General features: G+C 39.5%; 1 protein-coding gene across 2 annotated transcripts in view; it reads left to right on the plus strand.

Moving 5' to 3' along the window:
- Positions 1–12,560, plus strand: part of LOC122079249 (arabinosyltransferase XEG113-like) — a 75,917-nt gene that overhangs the window by 11,189 nt on the left and 52,168 nt on the right. For both annotated transcript variants that reach the window (XM_042645542.1, XM_042645541.1), the window contains exon 4: positions 6,542–6,647. In XM_042645542.1, the coding sequence (XP_042501476.1) occupies positions 6,542–6,647 (106 nt within the window). The remainder of the gene's footprint in view (positions 1–6,541; positions 6,648–12,560) is intronic.

The following is a 12,560-nucleotide window of genomic DNA, read 5'->3' on the forward strand; positions in this document are numbered from 1 at the left end:
AATCCTATAGCCCAGTTTGTTTCCTATGACTCTCGCTCTCCTACAGGTGTTACATTTACCATTGCTCTCTCATCTGCTTCTATTCCCAAGAATGTTTCTGAAACTATGTTTAACCCTAAGTGGAAGAAAGCCATGCCTGAGGAAATGATGGCCCTTGAAAAAAATTATACCAGGAAATTGGTTGACCTTCCAAGGGGAGAACTCCAGTTGGATGCAGGTGGGTCTACACAATCAAGTACCGATCAAATGGTACTATTGAGAGGTACAAAGCAAGGCTTGTGGCGAAAGGATACAATCAAGTGTATAGGATTGACTATCAAGAGACATTTGCTCCTGTGGCTAAGCATAACACTAAAAGGGTCCTTTTGTCTCTGAAAGCAAATAAGGATTAGCCATTGTATCAATTGGATGTGAAGAATGTCTTTCTACATGGTGACTTAGAAGAGGAGGTGTATATGCAAACTCCTCCTGGCTTTAAGTTCCCTTCTGTTGCAGGAAAGATGTGTCTTCTCAAGAAGGCCTTGTATGGCCTTAAACAGTCTCGAAAGGCCTAGTTTGAAAGGTTCCGATGGGCTATCCTGAAGAATGGTTATTCCGAAAGTCAGGTTGACCACACTCTGTTTACCAAGTGTGGTAATGGAATCATTACAACCTTGATTGTCTATGTGGATGACGTTGTGGTAACTGGTGATGACAGGACTAAGATAGCCAATCTGAAGAACTACTTAGCCCAACAGTTTGAGATTAAGGATCTCGGACCCTTAAAATATTTCATGGGGATTGAAGTGTCTAGATCTAAGAAGGGCATAAATATATGCCAAAGGAAGTTTATTTTAGACTTATTGAAAGAAACAGAAATGTTAGGTTGCAAGCCTGCAAGTTTTCCTATTGAGTAGAATCATAAGCTGGAAGAAGATGCTGACCCTTCTCTTGTTGATGCAAGGAAATATCAAAGGCTAGTTGGGAAGCTCATTTATTTGTCCTTGACTTGTCTAGACATTACTTTATGCAGTGGGGGTGGTGAGTCAGTTTATGGATGCTCCCACGAGTGGGCACTTGGATGCAGTTTAGCGCATTCTCTGGTACTTGAAGTCCTCTCTAGAAAAATGACTAATTTTTGCCAAGCATAACCACATGATGATAGAAGGCTTCACTGATGTAGATTGCGCTAGTTCAGTCTCTGATAGGAGATCTACATCAGACTATTGCACATTTGTAGGTGGAAACCGAGTTACATGGCGGAGCAAGAAACAAGCTGTGGTGGCTTAGTCTAGTGCAGTGGCAGAATTTAGAGCCATGGCTCATGGAGTGTGAACTTCTCTGGTTGAGAAGGCTGGTCCAAGAGTTGGGATTTGATATTGAGGCACCTATGAGGATTTATTATGACAAAAAAACTGCCATAAGTATAGCCCACAATCCTGTGCAGCATGACAGGATTAAGCACATAGAGGTGGACAGACACTTCATTAAAGAGAAGATTGACATTGGTTACATATGCACATCTTTCGTGAGGACTAGAGATCAACTGGCTGATATCTTCACAAATGGTCTTCTTCATCATCACTTTAGTTCTCTGCTGTCCAAGCTGGGAATGCATGATATTTATTCTCCAGCTTGATGGGGAGTGTTAGAGATATTAGTTATGTTTCCCTAAGGGTAGTTTAGTAATTTGTCACGTTATATGTTTTATTTTCCTTTCCCTTCTTAGGGAGGCATGTGCAATATCTTGTAAATATGTTAGTGAAGTAATATATTGGTGTTAGTGAGACTTTACTCACAACACACATTCTACCATACTTCTTCTTCATCTTCTTCGTCTTCAACCCTTTCTCCTTCTTCTTTCTCTTCCTCTCTTTCTCCCTTGTTTAATCACAAACCTTACATTCTAACTTTTCCTTCCAGAGCTAATTAGTTTCCTCCAATTTCACGGAGCTAGTACCGAAAGGTATGTATTCATTGCGACCTTGCACATTAGATACTGAGGTTGCAGTAGTTACTTTAGACATGATGGCACCAAGGAGATATCGACAATGAATGGGAGAAATACCAAACATTCAGAAACAACCATCAGAAGGAGCCTAAATTTGGATCGAATTGCCTTGTAAGGGTAATGAAGCACTCCTCCAAAATTTATCTAATTGTAACGAAGAATTGGTGAGATAGGTCCAAAACCCCTAAATTTTTAAAGAAGATTAGGATTACACACACAACCTTGGCAGGTAAGGCCATAGGGATGGTCGATCTCCTCTGTAGGGGTGAGGAGGGTCTCCTCCAAATATCAACTGATTATGAGAGAGGGAAAACTAAAATCGATAGGGTAAAGGTTTTTGGAGAAAACCCTAAATTTGGGGGATTGCAGGTGAAGATGGGTTTCAATCTTGCAAGCAGTGATGAATTCTTCCAATTTTCTGTACTTGATCTTCAATAGGTGGATATTTGATATTAAAGTAGGAAGAATCAAACTCCAAGAATAAAAAATTGCAAAGAGGGGAAAAACCCTAATCGATTCTTGTAGTTTTTTGGGTTTAAAACATTGAGGTAATGTATAGGACAGTAACGAGATTCATATGAATCACCTTATTTGTGCTGCCCTATGGAGAATTAAGGATACAAAGGAAGAGGAAAAAGGAGGTTGAGAAGGAGATGGAGGTTCGAGAGGATGGAGGCTTGCGGTTTCGGAAAAAGAGAAAGGGAAGGCTTGAAAGACAGATCAGAAAATTGGCTTTGATACCAAACTAGGGTAGAATGCTTGAGTGAGTAATGAGATCACTCAAGCCTTTATTTATAATAAGCAAAGCAAAAAGAAAGTTACAAGTATGCCCCCTTCCATCGCCCCCTCATTAATTAGGGTCAGTGGAATGGGGAAAGCCTAGAATGCCCCTGCGGTAGTAATTACATGATTCAACACCTACAATTATAAATAGAGGAGGCTTGGTGTCAATTGATGCAAGTCACAATTCCCCAAATCAACACTAACAATTCATTCCTTTATGGTGGATGGAGATTTGGCTTTGGTCATCAACATGAACAATTTATCAAGGATGCTTGGATTAAGCCTGTCAATGCCTTCACCACTCCTCTTATTGCTTTGGCCAGAAAGCTCCGGAATGTGAAAGAAGCCCTTAAAGGCCGGAATACTAACTCCTTCAGGACTATCTCTTCTCTAGTTATTGATTGCAAAAACATGCTTACCTCCATTCAGATTCAGTTCTAGATGGACTATCTTAATTCTTCTCTGGCCAATCTAGAGAAGATTGAATTAGAATGCCTCTCCTCCCTGCTTGCCCAAGAGGAAACTTTTTTGAAGCCAAAGTCCAGGATCAATTGGTTGGAATTTGGTGACACAAATTCTGCCTACTTCCATTGTTCTTTGAGAGCTAGAAATAACTTCGACTCCATCCCAAAGCTTACCACCCCAGATGGCTCTCAAGTCTTTAAAGTGGATGAGAGTAATGAGGTTGCTGCTGATTATTTGAAGAAGCTCTTCAGTTTAGACCCCTTGCCGGCTTGCCCTATCCCTGATGGCATCATGAACAAATTCATCCCCGGGGAACTTGAACAATTTTCTTATGGTCATCCCTTCTGATGAGGAAATTTCAGTAGCTACTCTCTCTCATAAAGCAAGTAAAGCTCTTGGTTCTGAAGGCTTCAACATGAGTTTCTTTTCTTCCTCTTGGGATCTTGTCAAAGAGGATTTGATAAAGGCAGTTAAGAACTTCTTCAACCCCAACCAAATCAAAGGAATTAGCCACACCTTCCTTTGCCTCATTCTTAAGAAAGAGGGAGCTGACATTATGAATAATTTTAGGCCAATCTCTCTGTGCAACCTCCTATACAAGTTTCTTGCCAAGATTCTTACCAACAGGCTCAAGCTTGTGGTTGATTCCCTAGTTAGTGATAATCAAGCGACTTTTATCCCGGGTAGGAGTATTGGAGACAACATCCTTTTTTGTCATGAGATTGTTAGAGAATTCAAGAGAAAATCTCACTTCCCGGCTTTCCTCTTGAAGATTGATATACACAAGGCCTTTGATTCATCTCACTCCCTGAGATGGGACTTCATTCTCTCAGTTCTGAGAAAGATGGGATTCTTGCATGTGTTCATCAATTGGATTCATCAATGTATTGCCTCGCCTTGCTTCTTGGTCTTAGTGAATGGCAGCCCGACTGGGTACTTCTCCTTTGTGGGAATTCGTTAGGGTTGTCCACTGTCTCCCAATATTTTTGTCTGGCTATGGAAGTCCTATGCAGAAGTCTTTGCCCATTCTTTTTCTTTATGGGGACAATGTTGACCAACCAGTCTGCATACTTTTCTTCTTAAATGAAGCCGGCATCCTTCAACTTCTGTACTTCTTATTTTTTACGCTCCGCGAACTCAGGGTGGAACTTGCTGGCTACTGACCAACATCTCATCCTCTGCTATCCCCAAGTGTAAAGCTGCCAAGATTACCCACATGACTTTTTCTGATGATCTGATGATTTTCTCCAAGGCTGATGCAACCTCCTTGGAGTCTATTATGTAATGCTTGAATCAGCTTGTATCCATGTCTGGTCTATGCATCAATCCTAGAAAATCTCTTATCTTCATGGCTGGAGTCTCTGACAAGTTAAGGCCTCTTTACTTGAGATGACTGGTTTTGCCCTAGGCCAGCTCCCAGTCTAGCACCTTGGTTTGTCTCTGATTCTGCAAGGCTCACTGCCCATCACTGCACCCCAATGCTGGATCTCATTAGAAAGTGCCTCCAACTTTGGAAAGTAAAGTTGCTATCCTATGCAGGTCGGTTGGAGCTTATTAGATCTGTTCTTTAAGCCTCTTACATCTACTGGTCTTAAATATATGGTTTTCCTAAATCCATCACCTCTAATATTGAATCCATTTTTGCCTCCATGCTCTAAATTTCTTAGACCAATCAGCTGGGTTTCTATCAGCCTTCTAAAATCTGAAGGAGGATTGGGTTTGAGACGTATCAAGTATCGGGGACTCTCAAGCTAATATGGAAATTAGTTTTCAAAAAGAAAAGTATCTGGGTTGACGGTCTGTGCGAATTCCCTCGGATGCTTCTTGGGTGTGGCGCAAATTGTTCTCCTTCAGAACACTTGCCTCTGCAGCTATTTCCTCTTAGTTTGTGGATGGATCCTCTACTTACTTGTGGCTAGACCCTTGGCTCCCTATGCACCCTATGGGATTTCTTTCACATATTCTCAGTGCCAGAGTCATATATAGGCTATAGCTTCAGACTGCCAAAGCATGCTCTTGTTGTAGACATTTTATCCTCTAGTACTTGGTCTCTGCCTTTCCCTGATAATACCTAGCTTGCGGATGTCTAGAACTCCTTTCCGGCCCCCCCAAGACTAATCAGAGGAGTCAAGACTTCATTATTTGGACCCCATCCGGCTCCGGTCTCGTGAATGCCAAGTCGGCTTGGAACTTTGTTATAACCCATGGCTCCTCCTCCCCTTGCACATACTCATTTAGTTCAAGCATTACATCCCTCACCAAAGCTTTACGGCTTGGAGGGTTTTCACTAATTGCTTGCCCACGCAAGCTTTCCTCATCCAGAGAAGAATTCCAGCCCCCTCTTTGTGCCATCTATACAGTGCTCATCTGGAAGATATTGATCACCTGTTCTTTGATTGTTCAGTTTCAGCCTCTATCTGGAATATGGTGCTGTCCAAATGCTGGCCTTCTCACAGGCATACCTCCACTTTCAAAGAGAGTTCATCTGGGTGGATATGATGTTTTAGGGAAAGACCATATGTGATTCTATGGGCAAGCTTGCTTTCTGTGCAACCCTGAACCAAATATGGATGGAAAGAAATCATAGGAAATGGACCTCCAACTCTAGGCCGCTTGGGAAGATTTAGAGCTCTTATCTTCTTTGATGTTAAATCTAAGATTTCAAATGTCTACTCCACATGTAATCCCTCCCCAAGAAATTGTCACATCATTGCTTCCTAGGAGCTTCCAAGCTCTGTCATAAGGACCACCCCTCTTTGAGGGTGGATTTTTCTGTTTTTCTCCTTTCTCCCTTGCCCTCTTTCTAGGGGTTGTATGTCTTTTCTTCTTCTTTGTTAATGAATTATTTATTCACCCAAAAAAAAAAAAAAAACAACAACAACACTGATTGAGAAGAAGATAGTTCATGGAGGCCTGCACACATTATCTGAAGAGCAAGATCTTTTGTAACCAAACGAACACCTTGTTCATTTTTTGACCTAACCTAACAACTCCATAACAGATTCATTAGCGAGAATGGGCTGGGGAGAGAAATATATACAAGCTGGTTTGAAGACAGATTTGAGAGATGATAGGTCTTATGTGATCCAATTGTTTATATGCTTATAATTTTTATATTTCTTGTACACTTTCTTTCTTTGGGATATGCCCGCTAAATTTTTTGTTATGATTTAATAAAGAGAAGCAATGCATTCCCTTCTTGATCTACAATATTTTCTTAGTCTTATTCTTCTCTCTCTCTTTCCTATTTTAATTTTTATCACTTTTTTAATAATAGCCTCATGTAATTTTCCCCTTGAACAGAATCCACTTCCATATATTGCTCGTTATCCTGAAGCAGATATCTTAACTTCAACTGATCAATTGATACCGACAGTTATTGGTGACAGGTTGGAAAACTGGCAAGAAGGTGAAGATTGTATTAAAGGCTCTGATGACTGTCGATGTTTATTTCATACTTTACGGTTCTTAGTACACTTCTTGAATTCTCAAAGTTCTGTGCTTTATAAATTTTCTAGTGGGACTCTGATATTGTTGTTCTTTTCCTGTAGAGAGATGATCTTAACTTAAACCCTTAAACCCAAGAAAGATTAAAGGATTTTTTCCCTCTTCTAAAAGTGGCTAATTAGGAGAGAAAAGGAGTGTGGATTTAAATTTTCATCTTGTTTGTAAACAAAGTTTCTGTTTTGTGCTGCCATAGTGAGTTGAAACAGTAAACCTCGTACCCTTCATCATTGCCTTCATCACTTGCTGACTAATTCTATTCTACTTTCTATTGAACAAAAGTACGTGTAAACCAAGAAAATCATTAAACCTCTTTCTTTACCTCTCTCCGAGACAACACTCAGCCAAGAAAGCTCCAATCCAATAGGGGTTTGCACACCTGGCTACGGACTACATCTGTTCATTTTTATCACTTGTCCCTTTACTCAAGCTTAATTAGGTACATCAGTACATGGATGCTATCTAAACTGTTGGGAAATTTATTGGGGTTCCTTGGTTGGGGACATCACACCTTCCACGATTTCCCTTTATGTAAGGGCCCTGGGGGTTGAGTTATAAATACCTACTACTGAGTTCATTGGTGGATGGTCTATGCGATATAAATCTTTGTCGTCTAGGAACAAAACGGATAAAATTAGTTCTCATGATCTTGTGATTGATATCCTACTTAAAAAGGAGCCATCAATCATGATAATACAGTTGTTTTCAGCATCTACCAACTTCTTGGAAGAGTCATAGAGTGATGAAGTGATACATAATATGTTCCAATTCTTCTATTGGTTATGTTCTTTTGTCCTTTTAGGAATATTTGGTGGTTTTGTTGGTACTTTATTCTAATAAAAAGTTTGTTGACAGTCTTCTAATGTAAGAGTAATTTAGCCAGAGGTCTATTAAAACCTTGGAATTAATTAGAGTTAGAACTTCATTATTTATTAGTTGTTATTATATATATATATATATATTTATTTATTTATTTTTTTGTAATTTGATGTCCTATTAATCAAATCACTCAAAGATATCAATCTGCAACCTCTTGGATTTTGAAGTTCTAAGGTGTTTACAGTTTCGAAGTAATTTGAGCTTTGTTTTGAGTGCCAAAGTTAGTTTTTAATGTTCTTATGCACATAGCAATCTACTGCAACTCTGTTAAGGAACAAGGAGGTGGTTATTTGCAAGCAGACAATTTTAAGGGTGAAAATTTTGTTTTTGATATATTCAGTTGTCCAGAGGCTGGGAGATTTCGGAGAAGTGTTGGTGGAGTAGGAAAGGGTAAAAAAGTGAGTGTAAATGCTCCCCATTTTCTAACTTTTGTTTGATTGTAGTAGGAAAGTGTAAAAAAAGTTACTTTCTTGAGAATGTCGCCAAAATCCAACCATTTTTTGGTTGGATTCTTCAGCATCTCTATTTGGACGAATAGGGAAGTGGTAGGGATTGGTTCCTTTCCCAAGACATTCTCCTGAGCTACCCAGTGACAAAAAACTTATGGAAAGTGGCAAAAAAAGGAAATCTCCAACACTCTCCTACACTGTATGGATAGTCTCACAATGCCTTAGGTATTTCCTTATCCCTTCCTCATGTTCTAGTAGCTATATCTTGTCTTAGAGGAAAGCTTCTCACTGTTGCCCATCTCTTCTCAATCTTCCATTGTACGTTTGGATGTGTTCTTGTCCACTCTTTGGGTTCTCCTTACAGACTATGCGGACACAGAGTCGGAGGCTTGTTCATTTACCTTGATCACAGATCTCTTTAACTCTTCTTCCTCAAGAGCACTCTATAGCCTTACTTCCTGGTTCAGAAGGACGAAGCCACTGTAGTTGTTGTGCTTCACTGATGACCCATGTTTTCACGTGTTATGAAATAAGTCACTTCCGTCCACTTTTGCAAGATCTTCCACAATCAGTCCATTAATTTTAATCCTCAAAGTACCTATTGAAAATAAATAATAAATTTAGTCAGTTTTGCTTTCTTCTTTGCTGACTTGCATATCTGTGGAAAACTTGTCTTTCCATCACCTCTTTTGATCTATCTTGTACTAGACTTCTCCCCCAGTTAAAGTATTGGTATCGGTTGCCGTATGAATTTAGCCAACCAATATGACAATCGATACCGATATTTTAATCTTTGTATATATACACACTAATGAGGAATCATCTAAGGAGTACGGTTAGAAAACCTCATGTAAATATATAATCATAGGAAGTAGGAACCAAAACCAGCAACGTATGTTTACTTAACCAAATAAAGACAAGATTAATATGGCTAGAATTCTGGTCGAGTGGGCTAACAGGGAAGGATAATAAACCCTTAAAGTTTGATTCCGATCCAACGATCAGATTGAGCAAATTAGGAGATTACTAAAATAGTAACTTTCTGAAACTGGAGTCCAGAATTAGTAACCACTAGAGAATAGCAATTAATGAGTAGACTAACAAAGGAAATCAACTTAGAAAGTGGGGTCTGGAATTAGCAGCTGATGAGACAAAATAATAAGTGGGCATAAAATAGAAACTTTGAAAGACAGAATTAGAGTCTACTGCAGCCTAAGGATCTGGCCAAACATAAAAAGAAACTCAAATAACAGTTAATGGACAGAATAGTACTCGAGAGCAAACCAAAGAAGAAAGAGTCAGTGCAAGACTGAAAACAGATTCTGACCTTTAAAGTGGAAGAAGGAAAAGAAGATAGAAGATAAAAGGATAGTAGAAAGAAAAGAAGATAGAAGAAGGATATGAACTAGGCTTATCACCTAGAACTTGATTAACATCTCACCAGTCCAACTTGGTATGATGGTATCCCACTAAAGCTACCTTGGCATCCCACCAAGGGATTCACTGCATCTCACAACAAAGGAGTTCTGAATCTCACAGAAATTAGCAAGCATGAGTTTAGCAAATTGTTCAACTTGTTGGACTAGTGCATCCCCTACTCTTTTCTTATGACTTCAATGACATAAGAAAATAGGAGACCCCTATGTATGGTAGTGAGAATACCTTACAACTTAAGTCTTCTTCAAAATTGGAACTACTCTGTTGGAACTTTAAAAAAATAGAAACTAGGGGCTAGAATGTAGGGTATCTGTCCAGCCTTCTAGAAATGCTACTAAAATAAGGATACAACTTACTAAAATAGAAATCAACACTAATCTCGTATAGACCTTAAATTCTTAATATTTGGGCTTGTTAGAGACTATCGTGAGAGAGAAGGAGTCGTCTTGCGGATTGCGCAGACTCCTCCCTTCCTCCTCTGGTTAGTTCCCTAAATTAACTAGGAAGTTCAGTCCTAGTTAGACTAGGACTGCTGTTAGCAGTAATTAGTTCTCCTATTCTAATTAGGAGTGTTAAGAGTCCAGCTAGGATTTGTTGGACTAATTAGATTTACATTATGTTTTTATATTCCTAGTCATATTAGGACAGCATTCATATTGTAATAGTTTAGTAGTATTTAATAAGAAGAAGAGATCAGTCCCTATCATGTGATAGAGACTATCTTCCGCTAAATCTCTCTCTCTCTCTAGTTCTCTCTTTCCTTTCTTTTGTCTAAACTAACATGGTATCAGAGCTGGTCTGATCTCTAAACAAGTAAAAAGCAGTCCTATTTTCTAGTCTACAGTTTAGAAACAAATAAAAAAAAAAAAAAAGGAGAAAAGGGCCTACGGTCTCTGGTTCTTCTTAAAGAACCTACGGTTCTTTGAAGATGGGATTTATCCCCTGTTTTCTGGTTTGTGTATGGACTGATTACTGAAATCAGTCATATGTGTGAAGGAATTGACTCATATCATTAAGAGTAATCTCTGGTTGGGGTTTCTTGGATTGAAGAATAGTTTTTTGGTTGATTTCTCTCTCCTGGAACTGAACTCAAGAACTGAAGAATCTTACGATCCAGCCGTCGGAATCAACTCATCTTTGGAGGTTTTACTCCCCACAACAGGACCTACCTTCGACCAGAAGAAGAGCTCCATCCAAGCAGTTTCCAGCCAGCCGCAGGTCCCTCTTTTGGACCCTGCGCAGGTCCCTCTTTTGGACCCTGCGCAGGTCTTCTCTCTCCTTCTCTGTTGGGTCGTTTTTGGTGGATTTTTGCCACTGTTTTAGGTACGGTTTTGGGTATTGTTTGCTGGATATTTCTTTGAGTTTTATTCTTCAATCTACTATTGGTATATTGGGGTTTTGAGATCTGAGTCAATTCCCTTTTGGTTGTTATCTTTATTGAAGATTGTCTGCTATTTCATTGATCTTGTGTGGTCTAACAAAGAAGGTTAGATTGATTGTTTGGTTGACTGTTCTTTGAGTTCTACTTTTGTGTGCTAATGGCTGACACAGAAAGGAAGAAAATTGTCACTGAGGTGATGTCCTCATCATCACATAAAATTACAGAAAAGAAACTTATGGGAGCTACCAATTTTCACCAATGGAAGAAAATTGTGCAGCTTGTTTTGACTGGTCGAGATCAGCAGGATCTCCTGACAAAGGAAAGACCTGCTAATGATACTACGTGGGATACAATTGATCCACGTATTTTTGAACAGCTACTGAACTTAATGGACGTATTTTTGAACAACTACTGAACTTAATGGATAACTCCATCGTTGATGTTGTTACTCACATTGATACTGTGAAGGAGCTATGGGACTATCTGAATGTTCTGTATTCTGGACAGAACAACCTTTCTTGTATTTATGAACTGTCTCAGGAATTTTATCGGACTGATAGGAGGGGTCGGTCTCTAACTCAGTACTTTACTGATTTTAAGAGGATGTATGAAGAACTAAATTCTCTACTCCCTATTAGCAGTGATGTAAAGAAAATGCAGAACCAGCAAGAGCAATTGATAGTTATGGGATTTTTGGGAGGTCTTGGAACAGAGTATGACTCTATTCGTTCTCAGATTCTTGGAGGTGACAAGGTGGCATCTCTTGCAGATACCTTTTCCTGAGTCTTATGCGTATCTTGAGAGAATTCTTAGGATTCCACTCCAGTGGAAAATTCCGCACTTGCATCACGGGGTAATAATCGAGGAACTTCACGAGGTACAAGTAATGGTGGTAATAAGGGATAATTTACTGGGAACTTCTCGGATAGTTCTGGAGCAGCACGTACATGTCATCATTGTGGTAAACCAGGACACATCCAATGATTTTGTTTGAAACTTCATGGCAAACCTCCTCAAAAGCAGTTTTCCAATTCAGCTATAGTTGATGAACCTTCTCAGCCGGGACACTCTGAGGGGAAGGTGTTCAGAATGACTGATGAAGAATTTGCACGGTATCATCAGTTTCAGAATCAAGCACCCTCACCTTCCACTGCTACTCTAGTTCAGACAGGTAATGCCATTTCGTGTCTCTCCTCTTCTTCTCACCCCTAGATAATTGATTCAGGTGCATTGGATCACATGTTTGGTATTTCAGGTATATTTTCCTCTTTTAAAAAGTCCTCTGCTACTGTCACATTGGCTAATGGCTCCATTGCCAAAGTCAATGGTTTTGGAACTATTTATCTTAATTCCTCCTTATCATTATCATCTGTTCTTTATTTTCCTGAGTTACCATTCAATCTATTGTCTGTAAGCAAGTTTACCCAAGCTTGCAATTGTTCTATAACCTCTTTCTCCGACTCATATGTTTTTCAGGATCTTCCGACGAAGAAGATGCTTGGTAGAGGTCGTACGGTTGGGGGACTGTAACTTTTTGAAGACAATGCACCTTCCGTAGCTTGTTCGGGTACTCTGACTCCTCATCAGGTTCATTGCCAGTTGGGCCATCCATTTTTACAAAGTCTATAGAAACTTGATCCCAGTTTTAACTCTTTCTAGTTTAGAATGTGAG

This window comes from Macadamia integrifolia, chromosome 5 (genome assembly GCF_013358625.1).
Source record: "Macadamia integrifolia cultivar HAES 741 chromosome 5, SCU_Mint_v3, whole genome shotgun sequence".
Lineage (NCBI taxonomy): Eukaryota > Viridiplantae > Streptophyta > Magnoliopsida > Proteales > Proteaceae > Macadamia > Macadamia integrifolia.